The sequence below is a fragment of the Chlorocebus sabaeus genome, chromosome 10 (genome assembly GCF_047675955.1).
Source record: "Chlorocebus sabaeus isolate Y175 chromosome 10, mChlSab1.0.hap1, whole genome shotgun sequence".
NCBI lineage: Eukaryota > Metazoa > Chordata > Mammalia > Primates > Cercopithecidae > Chlorocebus > Chlorocebus sabaeus.
In genome coordinates, this window is record NC_132913.1 from 120,419,946 (window position 1) to 120,444,520 (window position 24,575).

Below are 24,575 nucleotides of genomic sequence, written 5' to 3' on the forward strand. Positions count from 1 at the left end.
GTCCTGCAGGTCACGGTCAAGCACGGGCCATGCTGCCTGGCCGGCCAGGCCCACAGTGTCTGTCCTCGGAGTCCTACCTCCGCACTCAGATCAACCCTTCGTTCCCCACCATCAGCAAAGCTCGAGGCCGCACGATTTCTCCTCCCGGCTCTTTACCTACACGGTCTCCTTATGATCCAGGGTTCACCGTGGACCCCTGAGCCGTGCATTCCAGCCTGATTTGGGTTGTTTTGTGGCTTCTCCTGACCCCTGTGTTAACAAGTCACTGCTGTCTCTGATGCTGCGACCTTCGATGCGCTGTGATGTGGTGATGCGGCTGCCCCACCAGGGTGACATCTGCCGGGGTCGGAGCCAAAGGCCGGCAGACTGTGGACTGAAGGGGTGGGCTCACTGGCTGCCCTCCACCTTCCTCATGATCAGGAAACAAAACGTAGCCCCTTCCCCGCAAGGGTTCTGGGAGGTCCCTTCCCATCCACCCGTGTGCCAGGCCCTCCCCACACGGGTCACCCCCAGTCCTGGGCATCAGGGTGCTGGCCTGGAGCCCAACTTAGTTCACTGGCTTTTGCCTGGAGGGAGGGAGGGGACGAAGAGAAGGCCAGGCAGAATGCTGAGGGTCTAAGGTGTCCCTCCTGGGCTCCCTTAGAGGCCGTGTGATGTCACCGTGGCACCTCAGCACAGGCCCTACCATCCAGGCTCCCTGTCTCCAATATGCTGGTGGGAGCTAGCAGGGCCACCTGGGCCTGCTGAAGACCTGGCCTGAGTCTGTCCTCGGCAGGGCAGTGGCTGGGGTGTGCTGAGGGTTGCTAAGGCACAAGGGGAGTCGCATATTCAACGTAGCCATGGGAGGCAGGCGCTGGGGGCCCAAACCCAAGCCTCATCACTCACACACATCACAAATGCCAATTACTAAGTTGTGGTGTGGGGACCACCACAGCCCACTCCTCTCTCTCCTCTAGCAGCTGGGGACAGAGCCAGAGCCGGGGTGGCCAGGCGCTGCCAAGCTCTCCACTCTCTGCTCCAGCCCCTCAGGGTCCTCTCACTGCAGCCGCCCTGCCCCTGCGGTGATTCATATCCTCTGTTCCCCAAGATGACTCAGCAGCAAGGTCACAAAGTTGCCTCAGTGCCTGCTGCTGGTGCAGTCATTTATACGCTGCAGGCATCTGGATGCACAGAAGTGACTTTAAAAGGCTTCCAGTTAAGAAGAAACCCCTCAAAGGCTATCCTTCTTCTGCAAACAATGATGATGAAGTCGAACTCCAGAGCCCGAGCCCAGCCGGCTGCAGTGCAGTCTTTAGTGAATTCAAGGCCAGACTGAGCAGGTCCCGTGAGCAGCGTGGGGAGCGGGGGCTCGGCTGTCTGATGGAGGAGCGACAGCTACCCCCTCGGGTTGCTAAGGGATGAGGGGAGTCACATATTCAACGTAACCATGGGATGCTGGCGCTGGGGGCCCAAACCCAAGCCTCAGCATTCACACACATCACAAATGCCAATTACTAAGCTTTCTCAAGATGACCTGTTAATAAAATCATTTGCAAAAGTGTTTACATACTAAAATAAGTGTGTATAAATTTAAAAAGACACATGCTTGAGAACATGTCCAGCCTGCCTCATGGCAAGAGAAATGTTATGTTAAAACCACAACGAAGCCTGGCGCGGTGGTTCACACCTGTAATCCCAATACTCTGGGAGGCCCAGGCGGGTGGATCACCTGAGACCAGGAGTTTGAGACCATCTTGGCCAATATGGTGAAACCCTGTCTCTACTGAAAATAGAAAAAATTAGCCAGGCGTGGTGGCGGGTGTCTGTAATCCCAGCTACTCGGGAGGCTGCAGTGGAAAAATCGCTTGAACCCGGGAGGTGGAGGTTGCAGTGAGCTGAGATCGCACCACTGCACTTCAGCCTAAGTGATAGAGTGAGACTCTGTCTTAATACAAAACAAAACAAAAACCATAATGAGATACAATTTTTAATCTAGCACATTGGGTAAAGATGAAACATCTGGGTCATGCACCACGTTACTGGCAGGGGATAGGCACACTCATATGTGGCTAGTGTGTAAAGGCAATTAGGTGATACCCTCTCAAAACTTAAAGAACATTTAACCTTTCACCCAACAATCCCACTTAGCAATTCCCTTAGCATTCCACTGTGTAGAGGTTCAATCTTCCATTAGTAAAAATAATGCTGCAACGAACACCCTCGGTACCCGGTATTTCCATCAACGGGGATGGGTTAAATACATTATGGAACATCTAAACAATGGAGCCCAGAAAACTGCCAAAATGAGGGTGCTCTATTTGGATGGAGATGGAAAGTTATGATGAATATTTTGATAGTAGTTTACATTTGTGTGGCATGAGGGTGGGCACACACACACACCCCCCCCCCCCCCGAATATGTGTCCGACGAGGGAACTGGGTGGCCCAGGGACAGGACTGGGAGACTTTCACTGAGAGTCCTTTTGTACCTTTTGAACTTCCTATCAGGTGCATACATTTGTTAACCAAAAGATGAATTAAAAAAAAAAATGCTACTTGCCTACTTTGCTACTTTGTTAAAATAGGTATTGGTATTTGCTTTCTAATGCCTAGCTGATATTTTAGGTAATGGCCACATCCACCTCAAAACATCAAGAAAAACTCCCAGCCATCTGCCACTGTAGGACTCATCTGCTGAATTGCTGAGGGTTTAATCTAAACAGAAAAACATATAATTCAGTAACAGTTGGTAAATTAAATAATAATCACAATTTAATTTTTTGGATAGGGGAACATCATATTAAAATCCTAAGTAATTTCTGTCTAAAAGGCACAATTTTCTTTTGGGAGTGGGGAAAGTAAATACGTTTAAGTTCTAAGTTGTGAAAACAGGCTAGAAAACAACCAAAATACAACTCTGTATGTCAGAGGCTGCACAGATGCAGACTGAGCTGCATCGCAACTTACAGCTGCAAAAACTACAGTCCGGGCAACACAGCAAGACCCAGCATCTACCGAAACAAAAGACAATTCGCTGCCCTGTGGTTAGGCTGCATGTGTGGTTGGCCATGAGTCCTGTCTGGGCGTGCAGGGGCCGAGCTGCACCCCCAGCCTGGGCAGGCTGTGCACATTCGAGTGTGTGTCCCTGCTCCCTGGAGAGCCTCACATTACCCCTGCTCACTTTTCCAGCTCCACGCCCAGCCCACCAAGACCAGGGACTGTGGCAAGTCCATCTTTCTCTAGCTCCTTTGCAGAGGCAGGTTCTTGCAGAGGCTGGGGACGTGACCCAGCATCACCAAAGGAGTGGCTGCTCCGGGCACCTCCAGTTTCTCCTTCATTTCTTGACACCAGGTTCCCAGTGTTGGAAGGGTTGAGTGAAACTGACATTCTGTCAGCTGGGATGATGGTCCCCACCCCCCGTAGTCCTACTCTCTTCTCTTTGCCTCTTATTGTCCATCAGGACAATTCTGTGTCCCTCACTTCCCACCGCTTTCCAGGAAAGCCCCCTGCCCTCCCATCTTGGGACACCCTACCCTTGTCTCCTTCCGAACCTTTCTTTTTCTTTTTTTGAGATGGAATCTGGCTCTGTCACCCAGGCTGGAGTGCAGTGGAGCAATCTCAGCTCACTGCAACCTCTGCCTCCTGGGTTCAAGGGATTCTCCTGCCTCAGCCTCTGGAGTAGCTGGGACTACAGGCATGCACCACCACGCTAGGCTAATTTTTATATTTTTAGTAGAGACGGGGTTTCACCATGTTGGCCAGGCTGGTCTCCAACTCCTGACCTCAGGTGATCCACCGCCTTCGGTCTCCCAAAGTGCTGGGATTACAGGTGTGAGCCACCGTGCCCAGCCCCTTCTCAACCTTTTAATTTGAATCTATGCCTAATTATTTCCTCCAACTGTTGGGTTCTCAAACAGTAACTAAAACACCATCCCCAAAAGTGTGGGACCAAGAGCTTCAGGACAAATTAAAAAAACAAAAACTGAGGCCTAGCATGCTGGCTCACACCTATAATCCCAGCACTTTGGGAGGCTGAGGCAGGAGGATTGCATGAGCCCAGGAGTTCAAGAATAGCCCGGGCAACACAGCAAGACCCCATCTCTTCAAAAAAATTTTAAAAGTTAGCCTGGGGTGGTGGTGGTGCACACCTGTAGTCCCAGTTACTTGAAAGGCTGAGGCAGGAGGATCACTTGAACCCAGGAGTTCAAGGCTTCAGTGAGCTGTGATCATACCACTGCACTCCCGCCTGGGCCACAGAGTGAGACCTTGTCTCTAAATAAAAAAACAAACAACAACAACAAACTATTAATAAACTGAAAAAGTCCTACACGGGAACTCTTTCCCATTTCAACTAGATAATCTTTACTTTAAAAGGAGGGAAACATACTATAGTATTTTGTTCTGAAATTCTGGCTCCCCCGTGACTGATTAAGCCTACCAAAAGGCCATCATTGTAGGGTGTTTTCCTTGTGTGAACAGTAATTCAGCGCGACCTGCTGCTTTTGTAGCTAAAGAAAAAGAGGAGAGTTCCTGACAACAGATTGTGCTGGCAGTCCAAGTTGCCTGTCTTGCTTTGATAAATAGACTGAAAAAAAAGATCTGATACAGAAGTCACTGATTTGGAACATGCAATCTGAAGATCCCGGTTTTGTGTCCATTATCAGATATTAACAAAAGAGGAGCACATGAAATGTCTTTAACATAAAAAGTCAGACAATAAAAAATCAGAGTGACACGCTGAAACCCATGTGCTCACATTATTCACTACGAAATGTGACTGGATTTCGCATCAGTTCGGTCATCCTCATTTATTTTTAAAAATCTACATCTGATTAACTGGAATTTGCAAACATGCATAAAAGGAAGTAAAAAAATCTTTATTTTCTACGCCTTCTCACTATAGATGAAATGTTCTATTTTGCTTTTTAAAAAACTTTGTATATCTTGAACATTCACGTTATTCATTTTTTAAAAACACGTTTTTAAACGTTTGCCTCTTTGGGCCGGGCACGGTGGCTCACGCCTGTAATCTCAGCACTTTGGGGGGCCGAGGCAGGAGATCACCTGAGGTCAAGAGTCCGACACCAGCCTGGCCAACATGGTGAAATTCCATCTCTACCAAAAATACAAAAAATTAGCCAGGTGTTGTGGTGAGTGCTTATAATCCCAGCTACTCACAAGGCTGAGGCAGGAGAATCGCTCGAACCCGGGAGGCGGAGGCTTCAGTGAGCCGAGATCGTACCACTGCACTCCAGTCTGGACAACAGAGTGAGACTCAGTCACACACCAAAAATAAAAAATAAAATAAATACAATGTTTGCATCTTTAAACAACTGTATATCATCTTACTAAACAATCCCCCTGCCATTGGGCATATAGGTTTCTTCTCCTTATTCTTCCCGTAACTTTTTGCTGTGATGAATATGCTAATAAATATTTATACACATGTCTGATTATTTTGCAAGATAAATTTCTAGAAATAGAAGCACTAGAAAGTAAGCAAATATACTATTACTGGGGTTTTGATACAAATATACTCTTCTTATTGGCTGTGTCTGAAAGTGCTCATTTAGAGTCCCTCAACACTAGGTTTTAAATATATATATTTAAGTCTCTATGTTAGTGAGTTTGATTTTTCTTTCTTTTTTCATGTACTCATTGGCCATTTGTATTAAAATTTTATTTAGTTAGTTATTTTTGTGGAGATAGGGTCTTGCGATGTTGCCCAGGCTGGTCTCGAACCCCTGGGCTAAAACCACTCCTTCTACCTCAGCCTCCCAAAGTGCTGGGATTATAAGCATGAGCCACCATACTCTGCACCATTTGTACTTTTTTTGCTTTTGTTCTTGGGTTGTTTTTTTTTTTCATTGCCAGGATATATTCTCATCTGACCCATTTGTACTTTTAAAATGTGAATTGCTTTGCCCAGTTTTCTTTGGGGTGCTCATGTTTTTCTTATTGACAGAGCTTTCTAATTGACTGAAATCTGGGTTTTGCTGATGTATATGAAAACAACTAATTTTTGCATGTTTATCTTACAACCAGCACCTCCTGGAACTGCCTTACCAGGTCCGGTACTTTTATTTGATTCCCTCGGGTTTTTTAAGTAGGAAACCATAACTGGTAGATAATGGTAGATAAAGACATTCCTTCTTTCTGGCTTTCTCTCCTACTCCTTTCCTCATCTTATTACCTTGGACAGAGCTTCCAGGGCAACACTGAATCGTGTTAGTAGGCACTGCGTCTTGCCTTTATTGCCACCAACAGTTTTTTATTACGTATGATTTTAGCTATAAATTTGAAATTTTCTTTATAAATCTCAAAAAAGTATCCCTCTGAGTTTTATCTAGATGGTAATAGTGTACTCCTTTCTTTTCCATCCTTTTTGAAGATCCATGCATTTTTCTCCTCTGACCTATCAGTATGAAATTTTGGCCCCAAACATCTAAATATTAACCTATCTTTGCATTAATTCATCCTTGCTTAATGTATATTATTCATTTAATCTATCTCCAGATTTGATTTGCTTATGTTTTATGTATTTTTTTTTTACCTTAACTCACGGCGAGATAGGTCTGCATTTTAATTTTTTTGGAGGGGGTAATACTTATTTTGTTAGGTCATATACAATAAAATGGAACATATTCCATCTTTTTGATGTTTTACTGCATGATAAAATTATCATGCAGTAAAAAGTGGACTTTTGGGGGGTGTACAGTTCTATGAATTCTAACGTATCTGCAGGTTTGTGTAACCCACAATATAATCAGGATGCTCAACAGTTCCAACACTCCCCACAACCCACTCAGCCATCCCGTCTCCCCACGCTCCCCCCACACCTAACCCTTGGGCAACCATCCCATCTCCCCACGTTCCCCCAACACCTAACCCCTGGGCAACCATCCCATCTTGCCACACTTTCCGCATCCTTCACTCCTGGCACCCACTCTTTGCCAACGCGATCTGTTTTCTGCCACTAGTGTGGTCTCTTTCAGAATGTCATAGAAATGGAACCACACAGCGTGGAACCTTTCTCATTTCTTTTGCTCAACAAGATGCCTTTGAGAAATGTCGATGTTGTCGCATATCAGTAGTTCCATCCTTTTTATTGCGTGGTACACACCAACATATGGATGTACTGGTTTATTTTCTCTCTATCTGTTGAAGGACCTTTGGCTCGTTTCCAGTCTTCGGTGATTATAAGCATGCATTCATGTACACGTTTTTCTGTGAACGTAAGTTATTATTTCTCTAGGCCAGTGATTCCCAACCAGGAGCAATTTTGCTCTCCAGGGGACATTCAGCTAAGTTTAGAGACAATTTTGCTTGTCACGATTGGGGGGAAGGTTGCATCTAGTGAGTAGTGGCCAAGGATGCTGCTAGACCAATGGTCCCCAATTTTTTGAACATCAGGGACTGGTTTTGTGAAAGACAATTCTTCCACAGACCAGGGGTCGGAGGGGGCTGGATGAAACTGTTCCACCTCAGATCATCAGGTATTAGATTTTCATAAGGTGCAATTAGAGTCTCATAAGGAGCGCACAACCTAGATCCCTCGCATGTGCAGTTCACAGTAGGGTTTGCACTCCTATGAGAAGTATAGCCGTAAATACAGATGAAGCTTTGGTTGCTCACCTGCCACTCACCTCCTGCTGTATGGTGAGGGGTGAGGGTGGAGGGGTAATGGGGGGGGGTTGGGGACCCCTGTGCTAGACATCCCATGACACACAAGACAGCCCCTGCAACAAATAATTATCCAGCCCCAAAGTCAACAGGGCCACTGATGAGATGCTGCTACAGGGCGGGGCTGTTTGGTAGTATGATAAATGCATGTTTAACTTGGTAAGAAACCACCAACTCTCATCGTGGCTGCACCATTTTGTGACCTCACCAGCCATGTAGGAGAGTTCCAGCAATGTATGCTGTGTGTGCACACCAGCACTTGGGACTGCCCTGATTTTAAAGATTTTTGTAAGCAAGTGTGTAGCACTTACTTGCCTTCTACATATCTCCTTTGGTGAAGTATGTATTTAAGTCTTTTGCACATTTTTAAACTGGATTGCTCTTTTTTTGCTGTTGAGTTTCGAGTTCTTTTGTGTATTCTGGATGCAAGTCCTTTATCAGTTAAGTAATTTACAAATATTTCCTCCCCATCTGTAGCTTCTCTTTTCATTCTCTTAAGTGTCTTTTGCACAGCAAAAGTTTTTAACTTTGATCAAGACCAATTGATCAATTTTTTTTGTTTAACCTCAGGTTATAAAGGTTTCTCCTATGTTTTCCTCTAAAAGTTTTAAAGTTTTGCATTTTACATTTAGATTCATGACCCATTTTGAGTTAATTTTTGTATAAGGCATGAGGTTTAAGTTGAGGTTAATGTTTTTGCATATATGTATCCAATGGTTCCAGCATCAACGTTCAATATTTGTTGAAAAGACTGTCTTTTTTCCATTAATTTGCTTTTGTCCTTTTGCCAAAAATCAATCAGCCATATTTGTGTGGGTTTATTTCTGAACTTTCTATTCTATTCCAGTGATCTATGTGTCTGTAATTTCATGAATACCCCAGTGCCTTGACTACTGTAAACTTGTTAGTTGTCTTAAAATCAGATAGTATGACCCCTTCAGCTTTATTATTTTTCAAAACTGTTCAGGGCTATTCTAGTTATCTTGCCTTTACTGATAAATTTTAGGATAATTTTGTCTATGACCAGAGAAAATACTGAGATTTTGATTGAGTTGCACTGAATGTATAGATCAATATGGGAAGAGAATTAACATCTTTACTCTGTTGAATCTTTCAATCCATGAACAGTTTGTCTCTTGATTTATTTACATTTTATTTGATTTCTCTCCTCACTGATTTGCAGTTTTCAGCACAGAGATCCTGTACATGTTTCGTTAGATGTATGCATATTTCATGTTGGGAGCAGCTATTGTAAATGGTATGAGAATTTTAATTTCGGTTTCTAATTGTTCACTGCTAGAATACAGAGATATGACTGATATTTGTATGTTGGCCTCGTATCTGGCAACCTTGCTAAAAATCACTATTAGTTCTAAGAGGCTTTTGTGGTAGATTCTTTGGGATTTTTCAAGTAAACATGTCATCTGTGACTGGGGCAGTTTTACTTATTCCTTTCTAATCTCTATGCCTTTTATTTCTTTTTCTTGCCTTACTGCACTGGCTAGGATTTTCACAATGATGTTGAATAGGAATGGGAGCGGTGAAGGAACAGACAGCTTTCCCTTGTTCCTAATCTTAGGGGAAAAGCATTCAGTCCTTCACCACTAAGTATGAGGTTTGCCCAAGGTTCATAATTTATTACCCTTTAAATGTCTTGAGGATTCATCATGTCTCCTTTTCCGTTTCTGATATTGGTCATTTATATCTTCTTCTTTTTGGTCAATCTTGATAGAGATTTATTAATTTTATTAATCTTTTCAAAGAATTCAGTTTTGGTTTCACTGATTTTCTCTATATTTTAAAAAATTTTCCATGTTGTTGATTCTTGCTCTCATATGTATTATTTCTTTCCTTCCACTTGCTTTGGTTTTGCCCTTTCCCCGGCCCAGTTTCTTTTTTTTTTTTTTTTTTTTTTTTTTTTGAGACGGAGTCTCGCTCTGTCGCCTGGGCTGGAGTGCAGTGGCTGGATCTCAGCTCACTGCAAGCTCTGCCTCCCGGGTTTACGCCATTCTCCTGCCTCAGCCTCCCGAATAGCTGGGACTACAGGCGCCCGCCACCTCGCCCGGCTAGTTTTTTGTATTTTTTAGTAGAGACGGGGTTTCACTGTGTTAGCCAGGATGGTCTCGATCTCCTGACCTCGTGATCCGCTCGTCTCGGCCTCCCAAAGTGCTGGGATTACAGGCTTGAGCCACCGCGCCCGGCCCCCGGCCCAGTTTCTTAATGTGAAAGCTTAGGTTATTGTTTTGAAAGCTATCTGCTTTCCTAAATAAGTATAATGCTATAAATCTGCTTCAAAACATTGCTTTTGCTGCCTCCCACCAACTTTGGTATGCTGCGGATTCATTTTCAGTCATTTCAAAATATTTATAACTCTCCTTGCAACTTCCTCCTTGACCCAGGGATTATTGAGAAGTGTGTTAATTTCCAAGTGTTTGGAGATTTTCTGTTATCTTTGTTACTGATTTCTAGTGTAATTCCATTAGGGTCAGCGAACATACTTTCTATGACTTCAGTTCTTTTAAATGTGTTAAGGAGAGTTATGCTTTACCTTGGTGACAGTTCTATTTGCACTTGAAAATAATGTGTATTCTGCTACTGTTGGGTAGAGTGTTCTAGGAATGTTTATCAGTTCTGTTTGGTTGATGGTGGCCCATTCTTCTATAACCTTACAGATTTTATGTCTCCCAGTTCTGTTGATTACTGAGAGAACAGTGTTCTTGACTGTATATTGACTATACTCTTCTATTATTATTGTGGATTAAAATCATTTTGTAACCGGGTGTGGTGACTCACGCCTGTAATCCCAGCACTTTGGGAGGCCTGAGGCAGGCGGATCACGAGGTCAGGAGATTGAGATAATCTTGGCTAACAAGGTGAAATCCTGCCTCTACTAAAAACACAAAAAATTAGCCAGGCGTGGTGGCATGCGCCTGTAATCCCAGTTACTCGGGAGGCTGAGGCAGGAGAATCGCTTGAACCCAGGAGGCAGAGGTTGCAGTGAGCCGAGATCCTGCCACTGCACTCCATTCTGGGTGAGAGAGTAAGACTCCATCTCAAAAAATAAAAATAAAATAAAATAAAATAATTTTGTATGTGTTTGTACTCTTAATTTTCAGATTTGGTTATCAATATTACACTATGTTCAAATAATTTGTGTATTTCTCTCATTTCCATGCTTTAGACCAGGGGTTGGCAAACTACAGCCCATGGGCTGGCCACTTGTATTTGTAAATAAAGTTTTACTGGAACACAGCCACACTCATTCCTTTACATAGTGTCTATAGCTGCTGTCACACCACCACGACAGAGCTGAGTAGTTTTGACAGACAGTATGGTCCACAAAGCCTGACACATTTATTATCTGGCCCTTTAACAGAAAGTTTGATGATCTCTGCTCTAGACTTAATGCTGATCAATAGAGTAGCAACTGATGTTTGTTGAAACTGGGTGGAATTAAACATTCAGTTCCTTAGTTGCACTGACTAGTTTCAAATGCTCGGTAGCCACATGGAGCTAGTGACTATTGGAGACATGATGTAGAACATTCCATCATTGCCGGGCATGGTGCCTCACACCTGTCTCAGCACTTTGGGAGGCTGAGGCAGGCAGATCACTTGAGCTCAGGAGTTTGAGATCAGCCTGGTCAACAAGGCAAAACCCTCTCTCTACCAAAAATAGAAAAATTACCCTTGCGTAGTAGTGTGCACCTGTAGTCTCAGCCACTCTGGAGGCTGAGGCATGAGAATTGCTTGAACCCAGGAGGCAGAGGTTACAGCAAGCCAAGACTGTGCCACTGCACTCCAGCCTGGGTGACAGAGTGAGACTGTCTCAAAAAACAATAATAATAAAAATGACATACAAAAGAACATTTCTGTCCAGGTGCAGTGGCTCACGCCTGTAATCCCAGTACTTTGGGAGGCCAAGGCCAGGGCATCACCTGAGGTTGGGAGTTCAAGACCAGCCTGAGCAACATGGAGAAACCCCATCTCTACTAAAAATACAAAATTAGCTGGGCATGGTGGCGCATGCCTGTAATCCCAGCTACTTGGGAGGTTGAGGCAGGAGAATTGCTTGACCCTGGGAGGCGGAGGTTGTGGTGAGCCGAGATCGAGCCATTGCACTCCAGCCTGGGCAATAAGAGTGAAATTCTGTCTCAGAAAAAAAAAAAAAAAAAAAGGCCAGGCGCAGTGGCTCAAGCCTGTAATCTCAGCACTTTGGGAGGCTGAGGTGGGAGGATCGCGAGGTGAGGAGTTCAAGACCAGCCTGAGCAACATGGTGAAACCCCTTCTCTACTAAAAATACAAAAATTAGACGGGTGTGATGGTACACACCTGTAATCCCAGCTACTCAGGAGGCTGAGGCAGAAGAATCACTTGAGCCTGGGAGGCAGAGGCTGCAGCAAGCTGAGTTCATGCCATTGCTCTCCAGCCTGGGTTACAGAGCAAGACTGTCTCAAAAAAAAGAGGAACATTTCCATCATGGCAGGGAACTCCACCGGACAGCTCTGCTGTAGGCCAGCCTAAGTAACACCAGACTCTCCTGGGATTTGAATATGAGTCCTCTGGATGCAACATCTTTCCTGTAGGTGATTTTTTGGGGTTACTGGTATATTTTTGCGTATTTAAAAGTTTTACTTTTGATTCCATTGTTAGTAGCTTATATTTTCCTAGAAAATCATTCATCTGTTTTTTATCTTATCAAGACTTTTGCAGAGTATCTTCTTGGATCTCTGTCCTCTCTGTTCTCCTTCGGTTTGTTGTGTGTTTTCCCCTGATGTCTCAAGCTGGCATCTCAGAAGTTCATTTAATTTTGTATTTATCTCTTTTGACTCTTTCTATTCTTTGAAATTTGGTGTGCATTTTACACATACACTGCAAGTCAACTGGACTCACCACATGTGCTCAGCAGCCATGTGTGGCTAGTGGCTGCCAGAGCGGGCAGGGCAGCTCCAGAGAGTATAAAGTTCAGTACAAATCTTTTCAACCAACCTAATTATTTCTTTCTGATTCCCCATCTCCCTGCTCTGTCCCACTCCTGTAAGATAGTGGAATGTGCATGGCAACGTCTCCTCTTGTTTCTGACAGATTCTGCTTTTTCTTTTTGAGGGGGTGCAGTCTCGTTCTGTCGCCCAGGCTGGAGTGCAGTAGCGTGATCTCGGCTCACTGCAACCTCTGCCTCCCAGGTTCAAGCGATTCTCTTGCCTCAGCCTCCCAAGTAGCTGGGACTACAGGCGCACATCACCACGCCTGGCTAATTTTTGTACTTTTAGTAGAGACAGGGTTTCACCACGTTGACCAGGCTGGTCTCGAACTCCTGACCTCAGGTGATCTACCTGCCTTGGCCTCCCAAAGTGCAGGGATTACAGGCGTGAGCCGCTGGGCCCGGCCTTCTCCTCTATTTTTTTGTCCACTTCATAACACTTCCCAGCTATTACCTTTTCACTGTAAAGTGTACCTCTTGGTAACAGCCTTTCTAATCATAAGACACAATATCCGAAGATCAGGTTTAAATGAATAAAAGTACTGACAGATTTGCTATCAAAATGGAAAAGAGATTTTTATCCAAAAAGAAGATGTCGTGGACCAAGTGAGAGGGCACATAAGCTCTTGATAATGTCAGCTTTTTGCGGCACACTGTCTTCAGCTCCTTATCTGTGTTATTTATTCAATCTGCACAAGCCTGAGAAGTAGGTACTAGGATTCCCATCTTACAGATAAGGCACAGAGAAGTTAAGTAATTTGCATAAGGTCACACAGCTAAGAAGCAGCTGAGCTGAGAAACCTAGGCAGTTGCGCACCAGTGACTCTGCATAAATTGTGTCCCTTATATTATCATGCAGGAGAAAACATTTGAAAATCTTAAAACAAGAAAAAGAATATCCAGAATGTATAAAAAGCTACTACAAATCAAGAAGATAAATGTAAAGAACCCAATAGAAAAGGGGGAAAAGATAAGAACAGGCACTGATAGATAAAGAAATGGATACAGCCAGTAAACATGTGAAAAGATGCTCAAATTTACAAGTCATCAAGGAGGGCAGGGTAAGACAAGATACAATGCTTCACCCAACAGGTTAGAAGTGTGACAGCAGGGCTAGGGAGGGTGAGTACAAATAGCCTCTCTTGCACTGCTGGTAGCAATGTGACACTTGTACTGCCTTTTTGAATGGCAATTGGGCAGAGTCCATCACCATTTAAAATGCACTTCATTCGGGACCAGTAGTTCCACTTCCAGGCTACAGCTGGTCTCAGACGCGCACAGAGATGTTCACACACACAAACTCTCCTGAGCAACCTCCACTCAACTCACTGGCTGAATACCCCGTACTCTGCTACCCCCAGGCGCTCAGGGCAGAGGCTACCTGCCTGCCTCTCTCCCCATGTGGCGAGGATGCACCCACTGTCACTTGCATTCCTCAAACTTACTCAAGCCAGTGGCACCTGCGATGCAGTTGTATCATTTAATGATAAAAACCAGTGAATTCTCAGTGGAAAGGGAGTTGTTTTAATGAAAACTGAGCTGAAAGCTCTGACGAGTCCAGGAAAGGCAAGTTGCTAAAAAAGCATCACCAAAACCAAGCTGCTATAGAACGTGCTGAAACTAGAAGAAGTGTAAAACACTGTAAAAATCTATGAGGATTTTGCCCTTAGCCTGCATAGGCGTCTGAACTCCAAACTTAAACGGTGCATTCTGGCTGTGTCTAATCAGGAGAGAGAAAATAGATAAAGCTGGTCCTCCAGTGAAAACCCATGATCCAAGAAACGGGCTGGACACATTTGCAGTTTATATTTTTTTAAACAACGAAAATACACAGAGGAGTCATGTATTTCATTGCAAAACTCTTTTTTTTTTTCTTCTGAGACGGAGTCTTGCATTGTTGCCCGGGCTGGAGTGCAATGGTGCGATCTCGCCTCCCGGGTTCAAGCAATTCTCCTGCCTCAGCCTCCTGCGTAGCTGGAACTACAGGGACCCGCCACCATACCTGGCTAATTTTTTGTATTTTTAGTAGATGAATAAGATGACAAAACAAGATGACTCTGTTCACTTGGGTAATTTTTCTTGCCCTGAACTCTACTCTGTCTGATAATATAATGGGTTTAGATTTCTAATCAATTGAATAATTTCTCTTTTTATTTTTATTTTTTTCGAGACAGAGTCTTGCTCTGTCACCCAGGCCAGAGGGCAGTGACACCATCTCGGTGCACTGCAACCTCTGCACCTCCTGGGTTTAAACGATTCTCCTGCCTCAGCCTCCCGAGTAGCTGGGATTACAGGCACCCGACACTATGCCTGGCTAATTTTTTTTTTTTTTTTTTTTTTGAGACAGAGCCTCACTCTATGGCCCAGGTTGGAGTGCAGGTGTGTGATATTGGCTCACTGCAACCTCTGCCTCCTGGGTTCAAGGGGTTCTCCTGCCTCAGCCTCCTGAGTAGAGTAGCTGGGACTATAGGTGGGCACACCATACCAGGCTAATTTTTCTATTTTTAGTAAACATGGTGTTTCACGACATTTGCCAGGCTGGTCTTGAACTCCTGACCTCAAGTGATTCACCCACCTCAGCCTCCCAAAGTGCTGGGATTACAGGCATGAGGCACTGTGCCTGGCCCACTCGGCTAATTTTTATATTTTTGTAGAACTGTGGTTTTGCCATGTTGGCCAGAGTGGTCTTGAACTCCTGACCTCAGGTGATCTCCCACCCCAGCCTCCGAAAGTGCTGGGATTACAGGTGTCAGCCACCACACCAAGCTTCAGTTGAAGAACTTCTGTCCTGTAATGGAGGAGTTTAAGCCGTTCGCATGTATTGTTATAATGGATTTGTTTGCTGTTACATTTGCCACTAATTTGTGGTTTGTTTTTCATGCTTCTTCGCTGTTTGCTCTCCATTTATGACAAGGGCCTTTTCTCTGCTTTCAGCTTTGCTTATGTTGTAAAAGGTTTCTAACATGTGCTTAAATTCTACTAGGATTTATTTCTAAGTTTGTTTTTTGAGATGGAGTCTTGCTCTGTCGCCCAGGCTAGAGTACAGAGGCGCGATCTCGGCTCACTGCAACCTCCACCTCCGAGTTCAAGTGATTCTCCTGTCTCAGCCTCCCGAGTAGCTGGGATTACAGGCGCCTGCCACCGTGCCTGGCTAACTTTTGTATTTTTAGTGGAGACAGGGTTTCACCATCTTGGCCAGGCTGGTTTTGAACTCCTGACCTTGTGATCCACCAGCCTCGGCCTCCCAAAGTGCTGGTGTTACAGGCGCCTGCCACCGTACCTGGCTAACTTTTGTATTTTTAGTGGAGACAGGGTTTCACCATCTTGGCCAGGCTGGTCTCGAACTCATGACCTCGTGATCCACCAGCCTCAGCCTCCCAAAGTGCTGGGATTACAGGCGTGGGTCACCACACCCAGTCTTATTTCTAAGTTTTACATTAGAAGTTTCATTAAAAAAGAAATCGATGCAGCCATTTACAAATCACTGCTCACAAGTTAGGAAGGATGTCAAAGTCTAAACATTTTCCATACTCTACTGGGCACAACACCCAGGTGAAGCCTAGGTGGCCCTTCAAAAATCCACTTTTATCAAGCCTTCCCTAGTAGCAACTCCATTCATTGTAAAACCCAAGTCTCAGGTATATGATGCTGGTCAGGAACAATTCACGGTTTTGGTCATTAATAGTGTATATAGGCTACTGTTTCATGTTTTAAATAAACAAGAGTAAATGTTTCTGTAGAATCTAGCACAGGAGTAATGGGGGGGGTAGGGAAAGGCAGGACTTCTGGAGCCACAGCTGCCACAAGAAACAAGCACAAGGATGAGCTTGGACAAGCACGTGAGTGTGCTCAGGAATGCAGGTGAGTGTGGTGGGGGTGAGACGGAGCGGAAGAGGACACAGATGATGGAACTGGGTAGACCAGGTGCTTATAAAAACCAAATCTCTTCTCCTTTTTTCCCCTTCTGTGCCCACTTTTTAAATTTCACAATTAACAAGAACTTGCATATTCACAATTTCTCTCCATCATTCTTCCTGTTTACTCCTGACCATACGCTTGTTTCTCTATACCACAAATTTTCCCTTAATACTCAAATGATCTTTGTTCTGCTAAAACACACACTTAAATTTCTTATTCATTTGTTACTGTTTTTAATTGATTATTTCTCCCTGCTAGCAACAAACCATCAGGCAACTCAACGATTTCGCCTCAGCCTAATTGACAGTCACTGAAGTCCACCTGAACCATCAAATGAAGGGGCCAGAGACACGAATCCCAGATTTCTGCAGCATTTCAGGAGCAGGTGGGGAAGGTGAGGGACCTCCTTCAGAGACCCCATTCATCCAAAGTTCAGACAGCCCCAAAAGAAAGTGATGGGATAAGATCGTGAACGCAAAGAGATATGGCAGACCTCCGTCAACCACAGATCACTGCAGCTATGGCACAGTCACAGTGAGCTCAGCATTGCCTAGTGCCGTGGCATTCACGCGTGACGGAAATATGCAACGATGATAACGAAGGGTGGAAAAACTGCGATCAGACAGCAATGCTTCAGATGCTCAATATTGGGGGTGAGCTATCCTAGAAGGTAACTGGGTGTCTCTTGCTGCTTGTAAAACCATGTTTATTTTTCTATACGTTCTAGATGGACAACCCTGTCAGCGATTCCTCTGGTGAACCAGCTAGGGCACCTCACCCCCTAGAGGAAGCCTTACCCCCAGCAGTGAGGGTCACCCCTGTGTGCTGTGGGGGAGCCCCCACCCCTCGACGCTTGTTACCTCTTGCAGCTTAATCTCCTCAGGCTGTAGGATCTCAAGCACCCCGCTGCTCCGGATCTCGGGGAGATCCTGCCAGAGGTTGAACCTTGAGTGAGGGTTACTGAGCAGGCAGATCTGGGGCAGAGCCTTCCTCTCTGGTGGGCTGGCCGGCTCCTCCTCCTCCTCTTCCTCTTCCTCCTCCGGGGTGTCCTCACTGGCCGGGGACCCATTGGTATTGTCTTCTATTTCTGCGTCCTGTTGCCTCCTGGTTTCAATTTCTTGGAGAGTCGATTTATCTCGGTATTCCTGATACAGGAGCCCTGAAATCAAAGAGTTGTAAAAAAGAAAAGGAAAAGATCTCAGATGACAATCATTCCAAATCCCTAAGTCAAGGCTTCATGTTCTTATCAAGGGTGGCTGCTGTGTCCAGGAATACACAGTGCAAACCAGCCCTGAACCTGTCTCAGCAGCAGGCTCCAGGCCACCCGATACGCTGCCGTCGTCTTCATTTCTTGGGAAAGACCAGCACGCTTATGTTTTTTCCCAACACATAAAGAAATGCCCGAATGGACTCAAAATCCAATATATACTTTCCCCACACACACTTGGCAAACAAGAACCTAGAACCTGATGTGTCCACCACCAAGTTGATGGGAATGTCCCAACTGTATCTCATTATCCCAGCAGGGTAATTTCCATAGCCCTAAATGCTTCAATATTCAAACTCAGGAATATTCATTTGTGCAGTGGGGGTAGCTGTAAATTCTCATTTTGAAGGAAAAATCAGCGTTTTATCAATCTTATGATTTAAAAAGGGAAACATTCCCTTTTTGCTTTCACAGCCGCAGACTTCACTGACCAACTGTACTTGCAATGAATGCTTTCCAGTCTCTCAGGTAGATTTGGGGGTGCGGCTGAATCAGCGCAAATGGAGCACCTCCAAAGGGATAACCCCATTTCCAATGTCCTGGCCTTAGGACACAGGGACTTCCTCTCCGCACAGGCAGCCATGTCAGGGTGGGGGTGTTGCCATGGCTGGGCAGGACAGTGAGGGGTAATCCTGCCTGCTGCAGGCTGGGAGGAAAGAGGTCAGACCCCAAGGTCTTGTCCACGGTGCCACAGAGGCAGGAGTCTAGCCCGAGGGCAAAGGCTAGACAGAGCAAAAACACTCTGTTCTACATTTTATTGTTTTAAAATTTATTTATTTTGAGATTGGGCCTCACTCTGTCACCCAGGCTGGAGGGCAGTGGTGCAATCATAGCTCACTGCAGGCTCCATCTCCTGGGCTCCAGTGATTCTCCTGCCTCGGCCTCCTGAGTAGCTAGGACTACAGGTGTGTGCCACCATGGCCAGCTAGTTTTTTCCTCTTTTTTATTTTTTGGTAGAGATGAAGACTTGCTATGCTGCCCAGGCTGGTCTTGAATTTCTGGCCTCAAGCCTCAGTTCCTGGTCTTGAACACCTGGTCCCCTCAGCCTCCCACAGTGCTGGATTACAGACCTGAACCCCTGTGCCTGGTCCTGTCTACATTTTAGAAGCATGGACTGGGAGAAACGGGCAGCAGCAGCTCCCTGGGAGAGCCAGGATGGAGGCCTGCATTGAAGGACTGGGAAGGAGATGAAGCCAAGTGCCTGATTCGGGGACAGTTACAAGATACAGGACAGGCCCCGGGCCATGCATGACATTCAGGTGACCAGTGAGGCAGCAGAGACCAGAGGTCCCACTGGAGCAGATGAGGGTCTGGCTGAGGGTGGCATCGGGGTGGTGAGGATCGAGATGTACCCAGGTACCCAGGTGGAGGCCTCGTGGGTATCAGGATGTCCTGGTCTGGCCCTTGGGACAGTGGCCGAGGCCGCTTGATATGTGCAACTATGAGACAAAGATGATTCTCAGAAAGTTGCAATATGGATGAATATAGCACTTGATAAGCACTTGCTCTTACAACGCAGTACAACTGTTAGCTATTATTCCTTCTTTAATTGTTAAACATATCTAAACTGTAGAAAAAGGAAGAAAAGAAAAACAGACCACCTTCAAAATCCTGAATGAGGCTGGAGAAATTATATTCATGAACAGGAACCTAATAAGGCGGCCCTATGGATTAAATGACTTGGTTTCCAGGCTCTGTAACTCCAAATTACAAAGCCTCTCCGCCAAGGTAACCAGAGCGTCCACTTCAGCAGCTAAAAGCCCATGCTTTGCCAATGATGCAACCCAGCTGGATACAACATGGAGTTGATTCGACAAAGGAACAAAAAAGAAAATCCAACTCTAAGCTAAATGCAGCCCTGACTGAAGACCTATAAAGACAGGTTTGACGTCACCACCCACATCAGTTCAATAATGAGCCTAAGGTAGGCCGACTGTTGCGACGTCAGGCTATCACCATCCTGTGATTCTGACACTGCGGTTACAGAGGTTTAAAGAAACCAAGTTTCAGGGGTTGACTTGAATTCACTTTTCAGTGCATAGTGCAGTGTCTCCTACATAGTAAGTACTCAACTACTTGTTGAACACCTTTTAAAAATGCAGTTGCCAAGGCTGGGTGTGGTGGTTCACGCCTGCAATCCTAGCACTTTGGGAGGCTGAGGCGGGTGGATCACTTGAAGTCAGGAGTTTGAGACCAGCCTGGCCAACATGGCAAAACTCCGTCTCTACTAAAAATACAAAAATTAGCCGGGTGTGGTGGCAGGCACCTATAATCCCAGCTACTCAAGAGGCTATGGCAGGAGAATAGCTTGAACCCAGGCGGTGGAGGATGCAGTGGGCTGAGATCGTGCCACTTCACACCAGCCTGGGCAAAACAGCGAAACTCCGTCTCAAAAAACAAAACAAAACCAAAAAAAAAAAAAAAAACAGTTTCCAAGCTTCACAAAAGTGTCTCACTTGGCATATTTTTGAAGGCTCAAAAATATGTCTTATGTGTGCTATAGTCGGTAAATCATGGGTGAATACTATCTTGAACATCTCACTGTGATACATATGCTGAACAAAGACAAAAATATCAGCATTGTGGGTAGCTGGGTTGAAAATAATAGTTCTTAAGTCACCCCATGGCAGACGCTGTTGACTGCCTCTCCCGCACCCCCTCGCACCCCTCTCCCCGGTTGTAAGGGGAGGGCCTCTGTTTGGGTGCTGACCCAATCTGTGCTCGGAGAAGTGAGTGAAGACTGACTGATCAAAACCTACCATAAGGCCGGGGGCAGTGGCTCACACCTGTAATCCTAGCACTTTGGGAGGCCAAGGTGGGCAGATCACTTGAGGTCAGGAGTTTGAGACCAGCCTGGGCAACATGGAGAAATCCTATCTCTACTAAAAATACAAAAATCAGCCAGGTATGGTGGCAGGCGCCTGTAATCCCAGCAACTCGGGAGGCTGAGGCAGGAGAATCACTTGAATCCAGGGGGCGGAGGTTGCAATGAACCAAGATTGTGCCACTTCACACCAGCCTGGGCCAAAGAGCGAAAACCTACCAGGATAGTTCCTTGCCCCTTGCCAGTGGTGGGTTAGACACAGGCACGAGGCATAGCCTGGCTGCAGTGGTGTGAGTGCTGGTGTCCCCCTAGATTCATACGTTGGAACCTAATACCCAGTGTGAGAGTTTTAAGAGATAGAGCCTTTGGAAAGTGACTTAAGACATGAGGGCACTGCCTCTGTGAGAGGGATTCATGCCCTCCCTTATAAAAGAGGTGGATAGGGCCAGGCAGAGTGGCTCATGCCTGTAATTCCAGCACTTTGGGAGGTTGAGGTGGGTGGATCACAAGGTCAGGAGTTTGAGACCAGCCTGGACAACATGGCCAAACCCCATCTTTACTAAAAATACAAAAATTAGCTGGGTGTATTGGCAGGCGCCTATAATCCCAGCTACTCAGGAAGCTGAGGTAGGAGAATCGCTTGAACCCAGGAGGGGGAGGCTGCAGTGAGCCGAGACTGCGCTACTGTACTCCAGTCCGGGTGACAGAGCAAGGCTCCGTCCCCAAAATAAATAAATAAATAATTTTTTAAAAAGCGGTGGAAGGGAGCTGCCTGGCCCCTTCCGTCCTGTGAGGATGCACCAAAGAAGGCACCATTTTTGAAGCAGAGAGAGCCAGCCCTCAGCAGATGCTGAATCTGTTGCCACCATGATCTTGGACTTCCCAGCCTCCAGAACCATAAGAAATAAACTTCTGTTATTTATAAGCCATCCTGTATATGGTATCTTGTTACAGCAACTGGAACTGATTAAGATACTGGTCAAGGAGAGTAAGGGCACATCTTCTAAAGGCTTGTCAAAAAGCCGTGCCTCCCCTACAGACACTTGAAGACAAACTGCCCTTCCTGTTTCACACATGGCTCCCTGAGGATGTGATGCCTGGAGCTATGGCAGCCGTCTTGTAACATAAGGCCCACCTGGAGGAGGCAAGCAGCCAGGTGACTGTTTGGCTGCATGAACCAACTCTGGAACTTCCTACCTTTGGACTCATTAACTGAGATGGGACATTTTGTTGTTTGAGATCACTTTTTGTTAGATATTGTTACCTGCAGACAAAGACTGTCAATACTAGTAACCTTAGAGTCTTCTCAAAACTTTATACTTTTTTCTGCGGTATTGAGAATACAAATTTAGACACCCATGTTTCTGGAGTTATGGTGTTAGACAGTTACCTGATACAGTGTGTAACCATTTCTCATAACCTTTCATTTTTATTTGCCTTAAATTCAGATTACAAAACGAATAAGTTTTCTTTACCTGAGAAACTATACTAACATATTAAATTTCTGTAGTCAACGTACTGTCAATAGATCATGTTTTCCTATTTTATATATTGTACATTTAGTTGGCAACACTTTAAATGGAAATAAAGTTTACCTGTAAAGGTTTGCACTTGGAATTACCTCCAAGTGGAACTGAAGACTCCCACTTTTCTTCCCCCTTAATCAGCTTTAGGAAGCTGCCGTCCTTTCCTAACACTTGGCAAAGAATTGTTGAACTCACAGAGCTGAAGGCAGCTAGGCTGTTGCAGGATCTGTTTAGCACAGACCTCAAGTCTATGACAGAGGTGAGAAGAGGGCAGGGACAGCCCTGGGCTGTCAATCAGCACATCTGTCAAGCTACTATGGGTCAGGCCCAGAAGCCAGGAAAAGACGTTCACCATGACAGCAGCAGACAGCTGCAGGAGGTAGCAGGAGGAACATCAGAGGCCCTGCTGCTTCCCAGTTGAGCACAGTGACGCCCCAAGCGACCAGGCACTAGAGCTCGGGACCCTGCCTGCCAGCTTCGGACTTCTGCCACCTGCCCAGCAGGTTCAGCCGTCTCCAAGAAAGATAGCTCCACACACCCATAGTGCAGAAGGGAGGCGCGATCTCCTCCCCAACCTGGATGTTCTTCCTGGTCATGACACTGATCTTAGCAGAAGAGGAGCCCTTTCAAGAAGGTGGAGGTCAAAGTCTACAGTGTATGCTAAGCAGATGCGGCAGCGTGGCAGAGCTGGGAGAAAGGGGTTGTCGGGGCCTTTGTTTTAAAATAAGGATTTTCTAATTGGCATCAGTTTCAGATCAGACCTTCTCCATTCCCCCAACAAACAAAAGGAAAAGCCGCCACCACCACCACCACCACCACCCAGCCTGACACGTGGAGGCGGCCCACTGGGAACAAAATTCCTGGAGTCAGCGTGGCTTAACAGCATGCAGTGTGCGCTCCACCCCCTCAGCTTCGCAAGGGCTCAGCTCCTCTCCGGGCTCAGTTTAGAAAGATCCCTGCTAGGGAAGAGTGGGCTGCCCGGGAAAGGACTGCCAAGCACGGGGTCTCCTGTGGCGATGGAAGCTCCACTTCCCCACTGGAGACACGTCGTGTCTGTCCAAGCATTTCGGACTGGAGGACAGTAATTATACATTTAGTGAAGAAATTTTCCAAACCTAGAATTTTTGTTTAACAGATAGACTGTCGGCTGCTCTGACAACAATGAAGAACTAAAAGACTTTCTAAGCAGCCGGAACCATTTTCAGAGTAAGGGAACCTATATTATTCATTCACGGGTGCCTCTCGTGACGACATGAGAACTAGCTTGATGTCACTAGTGATTTTTTAAAATGCAAGTATTAAAGTTCTTGGGTCACTATTTGAATCCATTTTTCCCTATTCACAGCGCTTCAGGTGCGTTTATGTAGCAGTTGGACCACACAGGCTGAGCCTCGGCTTCCCTTCCCGGCCGTATTCCTGGAGAGGCTTCCCTTCCTAAGCCAAGGGCCTCTGGGGCTCTTGCTTCCTCCCTGCTTCGCCTTTCCTTCCCCTGTGCAAAGTTGGCCACCGCCTCCTCTTCTTGAATTGCACCAGGCTTTTCCCAGAACCCCTCCACCCCCTTCACACACCTCCCCCTCTAGCCCAACTCTGCTCCCGGAAGCAGCCAGTTTGGCTCCCAGGTGTTCCCTGATGGGGGATAGTGGAGTCCTCCCCATTACACAGCTCGGCAGCGCTGCTTCATCCCCTCTTTCTGGCGGGAGTGATAAGGGGTCAGAGAGTCCTCCCACCAGACAAGAGATGGGTAAATAGACCTCTCCGCAGAGAGCAGGACAGAAATGTTTGCTAAAGCCCCCTCGTGCAGCGCTATTAAAATGCAGCAGTTTTGCCTGCGGAACCATTTAGAGCCAAACATGTCAAAAGCTTTCCTTACCCATGTCAGACGCATTCCTTCGTATGAAACACAACGGCTTCCCATGAGCAGCAGGACCCTCAGAGTCCTCCAGGGACCCGCGTTTCCCAAATAAAGCCCGGCTACCGCAAAGACACCCACCTATTTGTTCAATGAGGTTTCTCCAGGAGTCGGCGGGAATGGGGTGGATCATCCGCAGGGCCTCGGTGAGCGTGGTGGGGCTGTCGGCCAGGGCTGGCCACTCCTCGGGCGTGGCCCCATTTCCCGGGGTGGAGGACGACTCGCTGCCAGAGAGGGAGGACAGGGGCTGGTTATTTTTAAGCGAGGATTCACCTCGGCTGGCTCGCGAGAGGCGTGCGCACAGGCGGCTGCTGGCCAGCCGGACCTTACCCGGCACCGTCCAGGGGCAGCGACCACAGCCGCCGCAGCCCCTCCCGGCCGGGCGGGCCCCAAAGGCCCTTTTTGTCACCGCACCAGGGCGCGACTGGGTGATTCATTTCCACACCAGCCCGCCCAAACCTCCATGGTTTTGGAGCTCCCGGGCAGGCGG

The 24,575-nt window shown here is 46.3% G+C and overlaps 1 protein-coding gene across 1 annotated transcript in view; it reads right to left on the reverse strand.

Annotated features, from left to right (window-relative positions):
- The window catches only part of NGEF (neuronal guanine nucleotide exchange factor), a 48,543-nt gene that overhangs the window by 23,273 nt on the left and 695 nt on the right, over positions 1-24,575 (reverse strand). Inside the window, exons 2-3 of the mRNA XM_007966680.3 lie at positions 24,167-24,309; positions 17,420-17,718 (exon numbers count right to left, since the gene is read on the reverse strand). Of these exons, the coding sequence (XP_007964871.1) occupies positions 17,420-17,718; positions 24,167-24,309 (442 nt within the window). The remainder of the gene's footprint in view (positions 1-17,419; positions 17,719-24,166; positions 24,310-24,575) is intronic.